General features: G+C 42.9%; 1 protein-coding gene across 1 annotated transcript in view; it reads left to right on the forward strand.

The window, feature by feature from the left end:
* The first annotated feature begins 754 nt into the window (after positions 1–754).
* The window catches only part of tent4b (terminal nucleotidyltransferase 4B), a 40,612-nt gene continuing 25,729 nt past the window's right edge, over positions 755–15,637 (forward strand). Inside the window, exon 1 of the mRNA XM_030081193.1 lies at positions 755–1,690. Within this exon, the coding sequence (XP_029937053.1) occupies positions 1,113–1,690 (578 nt within the window). The 5' untranslated portion in view covers positions 755–1,112. The remainder of the gene's footprint in view (positions 1,691–15,637) is intronic.

Here is a 15,637-nt window from a genome sequence, read left to right on the forward strand (position 1 = left end):
GTCCATGTATTTTACACCTTCAGATGTCATGGTAAATATAAAATGTGGCTGAACTATGAACTTGTTGGCTAGTTTGGTAATATTAACTACAATGTGCACTATGACTTTACATTGTTAAGTTATATATGAGGCTGAAAAGTCTAACCCCATGGATCCCTTAATACCAAAGTGAGTAAACTACATCTAGATGGAGATCATCATAAAGCAAAAAACAAAAAAACAAAAACAAAAACAAAAAAACAACAACAACAAACAAACAAACACACACAAACACAAAAAAAACCTGAGAAACTGTGTGCTTTTCTCCCTGCAAACCACTTTGAAACAAACTTCCATCAGGTTCATAGTGCTCACTCTGATGTGTACAGTGACTTCTTTTCATAAAGATGTAAGTCACAGTATAAAGGTAGCTGAACTCCCGAGATGTGGAGCAATAAATAAAAACGTGTGTGAACTATGACCTTTAGTTGACAGAGCACCATAGGCCAAACAGCTACCAAGTTTGTTTTATGCTGCTCTTCTCTGTGGAAGATTGTTCCCTTAGCATTACAGTGATGCTTTTATGTGTCACAAAAATGTCAACAACATTTCTGAGCGCTTACAAATGTTGGTAAACCTCCTCACCAGCGTTATTGCCATCTGAGACGAATAAATCAGCTGTTGTTACGTAACAGCAAGTAAGTTGTCCTCTTGCGTAACAACGGTTGCCCCGCCCCCCTTTTTCACGCTCTGCGCATGCGCGTTGGAACCTTGTGGTCCGCCATTGAGGGACCCATGATCAGGAGGAAAGGGTCAGAAGCGCTTCGACAGGCAGCAGCTGCACGTTTTCTCCAGTCTCTAACCTGAACTTTGCCGTGGACTCGCGTTTTAACTACTTTGCTCACAGTCTCGTCTTATTTCTCGTGGATGATTTTGGTTCACAGCTGTTCGTGCCACCTCCAAGGAACGTGTTTTTAACCAGCATCCAGAAGTAACGAAGCTGCGAAAACCCTCAGCTAGCATAACGAGGCTGTAGGCTAGCTAACGTTAGCTGGCTACCTGGCTAGCTTCACACGAGCTGAGCCTTTGCTCGGTGGAGGGGCGGGGGGGCGGTTTGCCTGCAGTGTCGTTTGATGGATCCAAGAATCGCCTGGTTTCAACCAGAACAACGGGGACCCGCTAACAACCTGTGGATGCAGATTTGGGAGACGACACAAGGGCTGGGATATTTGCATGTAAATAACAACTACACTACGGGTTCTCCTAGCACGTCGAGCCTGAAAGCGAGCGTCAACGGGGCGTCGGGGACCGCTCTCTCCGGCAAAAACGGAGCTGTCAACTCCAGCGCCGGCAGCGGTGAAGCCAGGAGTCAGGGGATGTCGAACTCGATGGGGGACGGAGAGATATCTGAGCAGCGGGACTTTATACCACTGGAAACTGATAACAACCACAACAACCGAGCCGCCGGCAGGGGCGGCGGCGGCAGTGGAGGAGGAGGGGTGCAGCAGCAGGGCAGTGGGGTCGCTGTGGTTTGGAGGGGGCTTTCGGACGTAGCCGGACACCCCAACAAAAGGAAAAGAGACAACAAGGCTAGCACTTTCGGATTCAATTCTAGCCTCTTGCACAGTGGCAGCAGCTCTGAGACGGGAGGCTACGCTGGTTACACGGGCACGCCATGGAAAGTCAGGAACTACTCTGAAGGGATCATTGGGTAAGGCCACTTGGTTTAAGTTTGACCTGCCATGACACCGACAGATTCACTGGCTTGTTGGTGAAAACCAGCTGCCTATAGCGGCGGAGGCACTTGTTCGCCTCACACAGAAGAGCAGGTCGTCATAAATCAAACTGTAGTGAAGTTGGCGCACAGATCCAGGGGGGTTGACCGGTGGTTAACCAAAGTGAGGTCCGGGGACCTCGCTGGGGTGCTGGAAGCTGGTGTTGATCAATAAAAGAACATGTAATGATGAGTTTTAGGGCTTTACCTACTTTCACCTCCCCATAAACTGTTTAGTCACTTGCACAGTTCTATATAATCATATACATATCAATCAAAAAATTCTCCCATGGGGGTCTTGGAAATCAAAATCCTATCCAGTTGGAGTCTTAGTTTAATGATTATCTGTTTGATGGACCTTGACTTGAAAAAGTTTGGAAATCCCTGTGTTATGCCACAACGCCTCCATATTTGGCTTGTCATTTTACTGTCACTGGCTGTCAGGCTCTTTCCAGAGTAGTTCGAAGGGGGCAATGTTACAGCCTCCAGCTGTCCCGACTGAGTGCATTTTCACGTTTGTCATCTTGAATATTCTTTGTCTCTTCCAATATGTCAGCAACATGTGTCCTCGGTTCAGGACTTCTCAAGTTGAGATGTAAAAATAGAAGGATTTGAAATAGACCTGATGATGATACAGCATTTACATGCTATAACAAACGTTTGACATTGTGCTGTCCTACACACGGGCAAGGCATTTGCATCAAAAGGGTAAATCTCTTCCCCTCTGATTTCTTTTTAATTTAAAGGGTGTAATCAGAATATTCAGCAGCAAATGCCTCAGGAAGTGGACTGTGTCAGATTTGATAAGTAATCAGTTGGGACTGCAACCTTTATTTGAATGTTTTGAAACGCAAGACTAGCAAGATCCCACTGTATTGTTGTCATGCTCATTAGTTCCACGGGTCTGTAGGTGTTCTTTAGTTTTAAGTGCATTTTAGTCTTAACTAGAAGAGTGCAGATCTCCACCACGTGTATCACTCCTTCTCTGTGGTCAGACTTGGGTGAAACCCAACCTTTTTTGTGTACTGGGAGAAGGGAAAATACAGTGGCCTTGTCTGCATCTCCCCTTCTGCGGTGCTTGGATTTATGCGAAAAACTAGTTGAGGAGTTAGCACTAAACCGCGTTTTTCAAAGGTTTTGTATTACTGCAACCATTGATAGATAGATAGATAGGTATACTTTATTGATCCCAAACTGGGAAATTCACAAAAATATTAGTTTGATAGGTCCAGTAGTATGCAAGATTAGCTGCGGATGGATACACATGACCAAATGCAGTTATCCCTTGTGCCACCTGGTGGAGGTAAGGAGTTTTATGGTATGCTTGTGACTGAATCTCTGTGGCAGAGAGGTACTTGAACAAGAAGAGACTGGAGATGACATCAGTGTCATGAAAATAGTTAATTTCCCTATTATTACCAGAGTGAGAATGAATGACTGTCCTCTTCATAGTTTTTGCTGTGTCCTCTGTCATGCCCTCATCTGCAGTATAGTAGTTGTATGTTTCTGTATCACGCCATATGTAACAACAATGTGCTATGTGGTTGTCCTTGCTATGAAGTTGTTTGAGAAAATGAAATTTTTTTTTGCTGCTATATGTCAGAAAGCCTCAGGCCACTTAGTGCCTCCCACTGGTTCAAGGCCTTCCCTCTGAACAGCCCCTGAAAGCTAGGAAATGCTTGTAACAATAACCAGTGATTGATGGCGATTGCACGGCTGTTACCATACAAATCCGGGGGGGTGAGGGGTGAGGTGAAAACACACTACCTTGTATGGTGTTAAAGCCTTGGACTAAAGACCTCAGTGGCAGGAACACATGATTTTACTTGAGATCTTGTCAAAGTGTCAACTTGACAGTATTGGCATTGAAGCATTGAAGTCTGTTCGCCAGAACTCATTCATTTTACTGTAGGGAGTAAGTGTTCCTCAGATTCCACTAACTTCATAAAGGCCTAACTGGGATGTGTCTCTCTTTTTTTTTCTTCTCCGTGCTGCCTGACATGTGTAGGCAAGCAGCACACCGGAGTCTGGAGCCCAGTCTTAGGCTGATCCTACTTTGTAGTAATATGGAAGGACTGTGTTTGCATAAGGACATTCCTTACTGATTAGCTCCTCTAATTCCAGAACGTGAACCTCAGAGCCAAGATCACAGTCAGTCACTACCAGTGTGGACCTTCTGTCTTCCCACACCCCTGTTATGCACAATGCCAGGGTGTTGAGCGGCATTACAGAAACGATATTTCGAAACGCAGTCATTCTCAAGACCACATACATAGGCCTGTCCATGTGAACGTACAAGCTGCTGTTCAGTTATTTTAAACCCTCTGTTAAATCTCCACTTATGTAAATACACGTCTTGCTGCCTTGTTGCCTCAGTAACGCACTCTGGGTGGGGGAGACACAGTAGGAAAGTGATTAACATCTAAAAGGGTGGAACTTTTGAGCACTAGCCAGGGCAAATTGTTACTAGTATATACATGTAATATAATAAAGTTTAATGAGGTAGATCATGCTCTAAATTAGAGTATACACATGCTTGAAAATCACGTTTTTGTTCTTTTGCTTGTTATGTTTCATCACTTGCTCAGTTTTAGTAATGTAATGTTCAAGATTAAAAATGTAAAGTGTGCTTTAATGTTATACACAGAAACATGTTGAAAAAAAAAACACCTTCTCTCATAGTGTTTCACATTTCACCGAAGTGCTGCCGCTTCAGTAGGATTGAGAATCTGTTAGCCAGTCTTACTTGCCAGCTAGGTTAGTATTCCCTTTCCTGGACTCACTCACCCATAGAATCACTCTCCTCGGGTGTGTGCGCAAACTTAATTTTGTGCTCGGTGTCTGTATGTAATTTCCTTTATGTGCAGTACCTGGGGAATCATCCAGTCAAGGTCATATTTAGTCAGAGTTTAATTATACATTTGTACAATCACTATGGCATGTGAAATTCGTAAGCAGTTTTCCATGGGACAGTCTGTACTCGCTCGGCTGTGGGGGTGGGTGACAGAGGCAGAGGCCCTCTGCTACAGGCATGTGCTCATCTGTGTTTGTAAGTGCCTACAGCCTTTTCTGACGGGATTGGTTTGTGCCAGAAGGTCTATGCAAGCAGCCCGCCTCAGGATGGAAAAGGATCAGTGTTTACATGCTCCACACGGCGAGCACATCCTGGCTTCCCTTCCCCTCTCCCTCTCCAAAACAAAGCCAGCCCAAGAGAGAGAAACCCGAGCTCCTTCATGCTCTGTCCAATCAGAAGTGGACCTCTAAGGGAGTGTTTCCATGTGTGTGGTTGTTTTTTTTTTTTTTTTTTTTTTGGTCATGCACATAGGCTGTCAGTATGGGGACAGAAAGTCAGCGTATCTTAGGAGAACTGTGGCTTGTTACTGTCCTGTTGAACCGTGTTATAATCTGGTTGTGTTGAGGCTCTTTTTTATTTAGGCTCGTTATTGTGTAGGCAAGATGCAACGCTCCAAAGTTCCAGTCTTTTTATAACAAAGAGAGGCATTGTGAGTGAATGAATTTAGTGAGATATGTTGATTCACTGGATGGGTCTGTTGTTTTCTGTAGAATTGGCCAGCGCCACTCCAAATGACCCTTTTGAGATAAACATATCCCTTCGATTGGTTGTATAAAATCACAGTAGTTTTGAAAATGAGCTGAAAATGATACCAGTTCAAATTTTGCATTTCCAAGTAGAAAAGCACAAATACTATGCAGCACTGAAACAGCAAAGCATCCTGAATGTTGTAGCCTAGAATGAAGTTATGGGTGGCTTCTACTTTTTAGGCTTGGCAGTGGGCACAGCAACATTCACTGTCCTCAGGTTTAACATGTTAACAGTAAAACATTTTGAAGTGTCCACTCCTGGAATGGCCAAAACTAAGGAAGTTAGTGGGTGGGGCAGTTTGGGCCAGCCTGGGTTGCTGAAGTCAAAAAAATTCTGTTCATTTCCCCAATCGCAATTTTGTATGACTGCCTATTCGGTCATTGCTGACACTTGGATGAGCATGAAGCTCTCTTGAATAATCTGTCCAGACAAATAACAAACGCTTTGAAATAATTCAGGTTCACTGAAAAAAGTCAAAGCTGCAAGCCCATGCGCATAAAAAAATTGTTGCTGTGTGGCTTTGAGCTACGTAGACTTCATACCTGCATTTGATCATTTCAACAATAACAGTGCAATCTTTTGTTCTCAATTGCAATCACTGTCTGGAATACAATATAACATTTCATGAATTTATTTTAATGTATTTCACTGCTTCAGCCGGCATTGTCGCCATAGTAATGGTTGCTGACGTACATGGGTACCATTGAACTTCCTGCTATTTGACATACAGAACCAACAGAAAAACATTAATTCTCAGCAATGGTAGTTGTCCCATGATGAGGTGTTGAGTATTATTGCGGTTATAGTCAAAAATGGAACTCCAGATGGCTGAAAACAGTGGAGAAGATACTTGTACAACCTGTGGCTCTGTCCGCTTCACAACTCTATTGTATTAACTGGAAGTAGGGAATCGTTTGCCCCTGCCCACACACCCACTGACTTTTCAAAATGCCACAGAAAATGCCAGTTTGCTGGTATTGTGTAATTTTATTTCAATGATTAAACTAAAATAGCTAGGGCAGTGCTTGCCACGCCCCATCCTTAGCAATGTTTAGTTATCACTTAATTAATTAATTCTTTATTTACCGTGGGGTAACCCCTTGAGATGCAGCATCTCGTTTCCAAGGGGGTCCCATACAAAAGCAAAGAAACAGTTGGAGGCTCTCTTGCCCCTTTTCCACCAAAAAGAACCTGGTGCTAGTTCGGTGCTGGTGCTAGAGCCAGTGCTTAACTGGTTCCAACAAAGAACCGGTTTGCTTTTCCATCGGCCAAGAGCCAACCGGAGCCAAGTCAGAGCCACGTCATTACGTCAGCGTAAAACGTGATCACATGGGTGCGGGTGTGTGAGACACTCGCTCGGAATCACAATAACCAACATGGACGACAAATGGACGACCCATCTTGGCGATGCAAATACTGCTCGTGTCTTTAAAGGCCTAGTCGAAAAACGCAATTATTGCTGGTTACCCATCGCATCCGTCGTCGGAACGAACGACGACTACGTTTAGCTATACGTTTATAGCGTTCGCTCTCCCCGTTTGGGTCTGGCCAATGACGTGGTGGGTCGCGTCATCGGTTCTTTCTCTGCCCCCCTGTTTAGCCCAGCTCAAAGTTGGTGCTTGCCTGGAACCGATTTGGAACCAGTTTGGCCGGTGCTTGGGCGGTGGAAAACCAAAGAACCGGTGCTAAGTCAGGCACTGGCTCCGACCAGCCCTGGAGCCGCTTTGGTGGAAAAGGGGTATCACCTCTAAACTTCCCCTCTAGTGGGAGTTCAGCATTGAATTTCAAGTTTCAGGGAAGGTCTGTTTCAGGGGTTGTTAGTCAGATGTGACTCAGAGTAAAATGTGCCAGTTGCCTGTTCAGTTTGTGTTGTATTACTGAAAACATTATGAAGCAGTATTGGGTTGTAGTGCTTATGAACTCCATACATCTTCAATGTCATTTTCACTTGCGCCCCCTCCTCCCCCAATAACGTGTGTATGTCACACATGGTGCAGACATGTGCTCACATTCTTGCTCGTACATGACATGGAGCTGAATGTTTGGCCTGTTTTGCCACATGTTCATGGCCTGCCATGATAACCCTTGGCTAAGTCTGGTGACACTAAGTCCCAGGGTTTTCCCCCCTCTAATGTGGGCCAGTGAATCTGATCAATCAACCCTCTCTTTATACCAGCTAATTTGTGACCACTGACTTACCTGGAAGTAACTTCCATTGCTCAGTTGGCTTGATGATAGTTAAAGGAATCATAGAAACATAGTAAACAGGTGGTTGACAAAAGAAAATCAACAATATCAAGTTTAATAAGTATTTCATTTTTATTTATTTTTTTTTTTTACCTGTAGTGTTACAGCACTACAAGAAATTGCAGACTAAGACTGGAGCCTGCTTAGTACGAGGAACTGTTGACTTGCTAGTGTCCCTTGGTGTGTGTCTCTCTCTCTTTTTCACACACACACACACACACACACACACACACATAACTACCATTTTAAAAATTTGGATAGGATAAGAGTATTTTATTTATCCAAAGCTGTGCTGCATTTTCCATCCCGCTTACATTTTGTATTGAAGCCATATTTTTATCCAGTTTCTTGTTTTCTCTTTCTATCAGCGTCTCCAGGCTTGTATAGCAACCAAAAATAGAACTTGAAAATGTCATTGAAAACAATTCTTAGTAATGTTGCACAGCAGCAAATGATCATTCGTCCAGTGATTTGGCGCTCAACAGTTATTCTTTGTTGGCTGCTAAAAATTAATTGCTAGTTTTGTTTTACATTGAAACAAGGTTAATTTATCCAGCAAAGGTTTTGCACAAGATTACACAGTGAAGTGAGGTGAATAAAGAAAAGTGACAAATAATGTTTTTTCTAGATTTGTGGACTGTTTGTTGTCTATGAACCAGTGTTTGTTTGTTTTAGTAGAGCTCAGTGATTACCATTTCTTCTAATCAGGGAATCCTCAGCATACCTAAGCCCTATTCAGATGAAATGAGTTTTACAGGGGGATGTTGTCAATGATTTTAGTCCCGTCCAAATCGAACTTGTCTGTCTTTTTTTTCACAGATGACCACTGTGATGATTACAGAGCAAATTACCTACTGTTGTTCCTCAGACTCGGAGGTCCTCTGATAAATTTAATCCCGTCTGAATGGAAACCTGTTTGGAATTTAACAGACAGACGTTTTCACTATTAAATGCAGCAGATCCTGTTTATTCTCCTTTTTTGCATTTCTGCTTTATTTGACAGTCACGCTAGAGAGAGACAGGAGAGGTTGGGGAGAGAGAGGGGATAACATGCAGCAAAAGGGCCCGAGGTCGCATTCGAACCCAGGATGCTGCGATCAGGACTCAGCCTTAGCATATGGCATGTGATCTTATCCGGGGAGCTACCAGGGCGCCCCTATTTGTTCTCTTTATTTTAATCTCAATTCTCTCTTCTTCAGCACGCCCTGACTCACATTCCCCATGTCAGACCTCTTATGGGTGCTAACTGCCTTGCTCATGGACATCCTCATCGATGCAGTCAGAGTGTTACTCTCCTGCTCATCCTCCACCTCTGGTCTTGCCAGCCAGTTTAGGGATTTGAACCTCCTGCCCTTGTCTTCTCTTAATGGGTGTCATGTCTTCAAATCTAGTAATGATAAAGTTCTTCATGACAAGTGTTTCGCCCCTCTGGCCAAAAACAGTAGCTAGACGGAGCAACCTGCATGTGATTAATTCAGCACTGAAGCCTGGAGTTGGCAGCTAGTTTGAGCGGGCGAATGGTGAAGCACCACATCGCTTGCAGGCTAATGAAACGTGCGGCTAGTCTGTCACTGATGAGTGGGTTTTATTGCGTGGCTGTTTCTTGGAGATTTATGACGGCTCCCCCAGCATGAGCTCAGAGATAGCACCACTGTGACTGAAGCTCCATTCTTAGATCTGTGGCTCAGCCTCTAAAGGCTTCCAGATCCATGTCTCTCGCTCTTTTCTCTCTTCCTCGTCTCTGCATGGCTCCCAGCCCAGGGAGTGTAAACCTATGGAGAGCAACGCATGCTGGTCCTTTGGACTGTAGGTAAAACAGGCCCCCTTTGAACAGCACATGTGAGCAGTCCTCCATAACTCAGCCTTCCCATGTGTGGTGAGGAATGTGTTTTTTTTTTTTTCTTTTTTCTTTTTTTTTACCCCCTTCCTGTTCAATGGAAATCCTTCTCAAGCTCCAGATTGATGTAGTCAGCATTCTGGGTTTGTTTCATTGCCTCTGTATAGAGTGTGGCCTTTATAACTGGGCATAACTGGGCTTGGCTCTTTACCTTAAGAACACAATAATGTTGTTTTTATTCAGTGACACTGTTGCTGTTGTCATGATAACAAAATTTCAACTTTGCTGATAACTTTACTGAAGGTGCATACCACACATCAAGGCTAAGTCCTTTATCTCAGCGAAATCACATCATTTTAATAGCTTTGTCAGTGAAAATGAAAATGATAATGGATTAATTATCATTCCTACTAAAATCATGAATCATATCACAATTGCAACATCTGTAAAATTAATTGGAATATTCCAGTATTCTGTCACAATATCAGTCAGAGACTTCAGACTTTCTTCACACCAATTTTCCATCACAATCACAAAATCGTTCACGTTAGTTTTCCTAAAAGCAGAATTTTGTTTCTTTAAGTGAAGGGAATTATCACTGAAGTTAGCAACACTGGGTTAGCCTAATGTGACCAGACTCACTTAAGGTGGACTGGCTTTTAAGGTGGATCAGCTATTCTCATTTTAGTGACAGTCTCAGCCGCTTCTAAACAGAAAACAGACAATGTTTGACTGCTGTGTCTTTCTCAGTTTTGGTGGAGTGAAACAGTCCGGAAAACAGTCCCCAGGGAAACGTTTGCTTTACACCGAATTATCAGTTCTGTGGTTTATGAATGTTGGCGAACTTTCTTAGATGCAAGGCAGATCATTTTTGGTGGGGGTTTCCACCAAAAATTCAGTTTTTAAAAGGGAGGGGTTTTGTTTACATCCTGTGAAATCTTTAGCACCCTGCATGATTTGCAAAATGTTTTTTGCAACGTAAAATGGGAAATTGTAGTAAAGGGACCAAATTTTGAAATTCACTAGTATGGTCTTGATGATATAAAACATAAGCTTTCTTGATCTAGTTTAAAAATGGTTGACTTTGGCTACACATTAATCTAAATAAATCCAGTGTACTGCTATTATTAATTCATAGTTAAACTATGGAAAATGCATCATTATGGCACTTGTGTCTGGTAAATATTATTTGGTCCAGGTTTGAAAGCATCAAATACCTTTTAACTTCATATTAAGTAGTTTTTTCTTGTTTGTCTTGACCTACTTCCATACCAGTTGGGTTGAATTTTTGGTGAAAGACAATACAGGGAGTACCAGAAAGCTGAGATGACCACAGGGAAGTATCTGGATGTAAATTTAGCTTGTCTTGACGGAGTAAACCCTGCTTATGTGGTGCTACGAGCAGGCTGAACGAAATTCTAAGCGTTACTCGCAAATCCTGTGTGAGCCAGGTCTGGGTGCTGGTATTTATAAATATTTATAGTACTCCACTGCCTCTGTTTTGACCACAGCCGCTGCTGTATCACTCTGGTGTGACCAAGCCTGCCACTAGCAGTCAGGAGGAGTCAGCGGTGCTGGGGCCTCTGTGTAACCGGAGCCTTTGTGTCCCAGTGGCAAACCCTTAGCACCTCAGATCAGTTCATTGATGAAACATTAATGAATCGGCCATATGCACAACACTGACACCTTTCCCTCCATGTGTTTCCCCTCCTAGCAGTCCTGTCAACCTGAACTGGTTCTTCATTAGTGTAGCGGTGTGTAGAGGCAATATCACATAACACACTCACCCACACACTACCCTTTTGTTTGCATAGGTTAATGAGCCCAAATATGTTGACACCCTTTTAAAAGTAGGACTCCGACAACGGTATAATCTTTTTGAAACATGATCATCTAAAAATAAACTAAAATAATCAAGAATTAATTTTTTTACAACAATGAGTCTGGATCTGAAGAATAGCTTTTACTTTCTTGCACTTTGGAAAATTTATATCACAATCTTGACTCTTATCAACTATATCTGGCATTCTAAATACATGTGTCAGTGTTGTTCGATATACCAGGGTTAAATGCTTATTGTATAAACTTATATTGTTACATAGGGTTTGGCACAACCCCTCTGACCCACACACACACACACACACACAGTTTTGTCAGCAGTTTTCTTTTTGCTTTGGACATGACCTGTTTGAGGAGCAGTGCCTGGACTGAAACCTCCACTGCTGAATAAAGATAACTGCTGTTGTCAGACTTTGTGTGTGCATAAGAACATTTTGCTTTCTTTGGAAAGGATAGTTTGATTTCCAAGTGAAATATCCACTATTTCAAAATGGTGGCGTGTTGTCTTACAAAAAAGGATACTGGGTCATTAAGTTGTTTGGTTGATGAAGTGATGAGGCTCTTACAAGCCCTCCTTATTTTAGCAATGATTGATGATACATTTTTCAACAGGAAGAGTGGCTGCTTGTGGTGAGTCAGTAAGAGGGTGATGGGAGAGAGGTTCGGGCCTGAGTCTTTTGAGCATGTGTATTCCCATTAGCAGCAGCTCCTTGTCACAAAACTTGGATTAGCCTTGGGTATACTTGTCTGAGAGTTTTACCATCCTCAACTGCACTGAGAGGACTCCTTACCTTCCACCTGGCAGATTAAGCATAAATTTTAACATTGTTAGGAATGGTAGATTACACGTAAATAACACAACTGCGACACATAAGTCCATTTGTAAAATAACTCCATCTGTTCTCTCTCTGCTGGCCCATGCTGGGTCACACGTGAAACTGGAAGCGGAGGAGTCCAAGCTAATTTCTGGAGGGGTGGCAGAGGTCTGACTGAAGTGTGGCAAGAGTAGGAGTGGGGGTTGTTTTTTTAAAAGAGGACAGATGTTTAAATTACCCAAAGGATGGAAACTATGAATCTTAAATTTTTTTTTTTTTTGCTTGATTTTAAAGCCTGTCCAGAGGTACTTTTGACACACACTGTTCAGATACACTGTTGTGCAAAGGTAAGTCAGTAAGTAGTGTTCATCCTGATGCGACACAAACCTCTTTCTCCTTGCTAGCCTACCTAACAGATGGCTCTGGTTCACATGAAGGCGTTTTAGTACCACACCCAATTTCCCTGTCCGTCTCTAGCCCTCTCTCTCTTTAGTTCTCTCTCTTTCTCTCTCCACCTTCCCTCTCTCTATTGCCTTATGCTTTTGTCGCTGTCTTACTGTCTTTCCCTTTCTCTCCCATACTTTTGCTCTCCTCTCTGTGTGCTTTCTATTATTCTCTTGCCCTCTCTCTGTCTTGTATTTCTAGCTGTCTTTTCTTTCCTTCTCTTCCTATCTCCCACTTTCTCTGAGCTCTGTATCTCTCCCACCCTGTTCCTCCTCCCTTCACAGCTTCAGAGCTCAGATCATTGACACTCAGGGCTCTCCCTCTGCCTGGCTGTCAGAAAAGGCTTTGCCACTTGTTTCATCCCTCAAAGCACCCCCTCCATCCCTCTGGTCCTCCGGTTCTTCCTAAACAGGTTCAACCTCCTTTGCCTCTAAATTCCACCAAGGCCTGGAGTGAGAGGCTGGCGCTCATTTTACATTCACATTTTCACCATTTTATCTCATTCAGAACCAGGCACAACTAGTACAAGAAGAATAAGCTTCAGTATCCAGATCACTAATATTAAACATACAGTAAAGGTATCAGCCATGGTGTGCTGACATTTCAGTGACCCTTGAATAATCATATGGGAGATAGTGAGAGGAAAAGAACAAAATGGAGTAAGAGCTAAGGAGAGAGGTAAAAGTTTTTTTTTTCCTTCCCTGAGAGATTCAGCTCCCTGGAAACCCCGTTCAATAAGGATTACATAACATCTCTATGATATAGGCAAGGAGGATTATCTGATAAGCAGTGCCAAGGGTCCATGTGTTCCCTACGCAGGCTCCAGGCTGAGATGTAATTCGATCCAAAGAGGGCGGGGCTTAGGATGTGTAGTTTTCTGCATGTGCTGCGTCCCACCCCCTCAGTACTCTGCCCCTATTTGACGAGCCTGCCTGACTGGGCTGTTTCCTTTACTGTGAAATGAAACCTACTGCTGCTGCTGCCGCTGCTGCTCAGCTCCAGCACGTCAGCTTTCCAGTGAATACGGTAGTTTTGTTTTGACAGTCCATGTGCACTGTGGCAGAATACAGAAGCAAAGTGGTACACTGTCATTCAATACACAGGGAGAAGGAAGAATTTACACATTTGTGCAGAGAGATTGAAGTCGGGAAGCTTACAAAGGCAGCTTCCATTTGAAACAACACAAAGTGATAGGACATGAATCAAGTTGGCAAGCTTTGACACAACAGGCTGGAAAATGCTAGAACTTGAGCATAAAGGTTATGCAAATACAAAATTATACAGAGGCCCCATAAGCCTTAGGGAATCACAAATTTCACTGACCTGTGGAACCCCTCAGTTCAATTTAAAAATGAAAAACATGAACATGAATTTGTTGATTTCAAATATCAACAGTCTTTCTTCAGAGTAACTGACTCCACCTTAAGTTGTGTTTTCCCTTAAATAAAGCTGAGGGCTGCTTGTGGTGGTTGGAGTCACTCCACGGAGAAGAGATACTAGTCACAATGTGGTTACCAGTAGTTTTAAGGGACCTGCCCCCACATTAGAGGAATGCCAGCAAAAACAGATGTTAGGAAAATTACTGTTGCCTCTTTGTTGACAAACTAAGAAAATATTTCTAGGCAGTACTCTTTTTGGTAACCTGTTAAACTCATGTTTTTTGACATCCTCTAAATTTTTTTTGATTTTGATTGTCAGAAAGGGAAAGGGGGTAACAAGGCAAACTTCCACTGTGTTTGTCACTGCTCTAACATGGTGGAAGTCCCTTATAACCATTTGCAACTTCTCCAAGCATCATGTGACATGCCACTATGAGATAACTGGGTTTAAAATTAACACCAGTCGCCAAATGTGAGTAAATTTAGTCCTTGGTGAGTAAATGAATGCAAACACCCCCTCCTTGTCTTGTCCACTGACGCTGGACTAATTAATATTTCTGCATACTGTTAGTGTTACTACTGTTAACACTGTACACCACTATAATATTGATTGAAAATCACATAGGAGACCAAGATGACATGCTAAATAGTAATAATAGCAAGTTGCAATAGTAAAAAGCAATCTATTATTTCTGGCTGGTAGTTTTTTTTTCATCATCTACCAGGCACCTTGGTAAGTAAGCCGAAAGGTTTAAGGTTAATAATCAATAGGGTGTGTGTGTGTGTGTGTGTGTGTGTGCCCCTCCCCACAAAAAAAAAAACAAAAAAACACACACACACACAAAATGGCTTTCCCATCAATTTACCTCTTCCATTACACCGACTCACAGGTGAAAGCCAGTGTTCCTGTCTGTTCTTAAAGCAGACACAGAGAGAAGCCGCCCAATTTCCAGTGGCCATGTATCTTAGCCTGGACAAAGGCAGACACTGACATGAAACAATCACTTCTCAGTTTGCAGCAGGCTCTCTGTAGAGATTTTCCCCCAGATAAAAGCAGCGTATCAGTTGTTTGTCTTGTGCGTGGGGTGTGTGACAGATGTTTGTCAAAACACCTGTGTGTCAGGTGAAAGAACAACTCAGTAGTTGGTATGACACCATATGCAGGGCAGAGCACTAATGTTTTCATGGACTAGACACAGTGGCTGGTTATTTCCACCAAATTTCCACCAAGCATTGTAGGAGCTGATTTCACTCAGTGCACATCAGTGCACCACTAAGTGTGTGTGTACTAATATGTCCATACAGGCCACTCAAATTCAGTTTTCTCACCAAGATTCTGAACCTAAATCACAAAAAACACATGCTACCTCATGTTTCCAGATCAATTTAAACTACATTTGTTGGTAATTACCTCTGCCAAGGAGGTAAAAGCTCAGGAAGGGGGTGACAGAAGTGCCTCTGTCTGTCTTTTTGTCTGTCTGTCTGTCTGTCTGTCTGTCAGTCAGCAGGATTACCTAAAAAGTACTAGATTGATTCACACACAACTTGGTTGGAGGTTTCATCACAGAACGGTGAAAAACTGATAAACTTTCTGAGCCAGCTGACCTAAAGGGGTGTGGTTGTGGTTGGGGCTTAGCACAACCCGGTGACAGCGAGCCATAGAGTAGCATCAGATGTGGTTTGGTGCCTTCATGTCATACACCGCCTTCCTGTGACATT

Source organism: Myripristis murdjan, chromosome 3 (genome assembly GCF_902150065.1).
Source record: "Myripristis murdjan chromosome 3, fMyrMur1.1, whole genome shotgun sequence".
Lineage (NCBI taxonomy): Eukaryota > Metazoa > Chordata > Actinopteri > Holocentriformes > Holocentridae > Myripristis > Myripristis murdjan.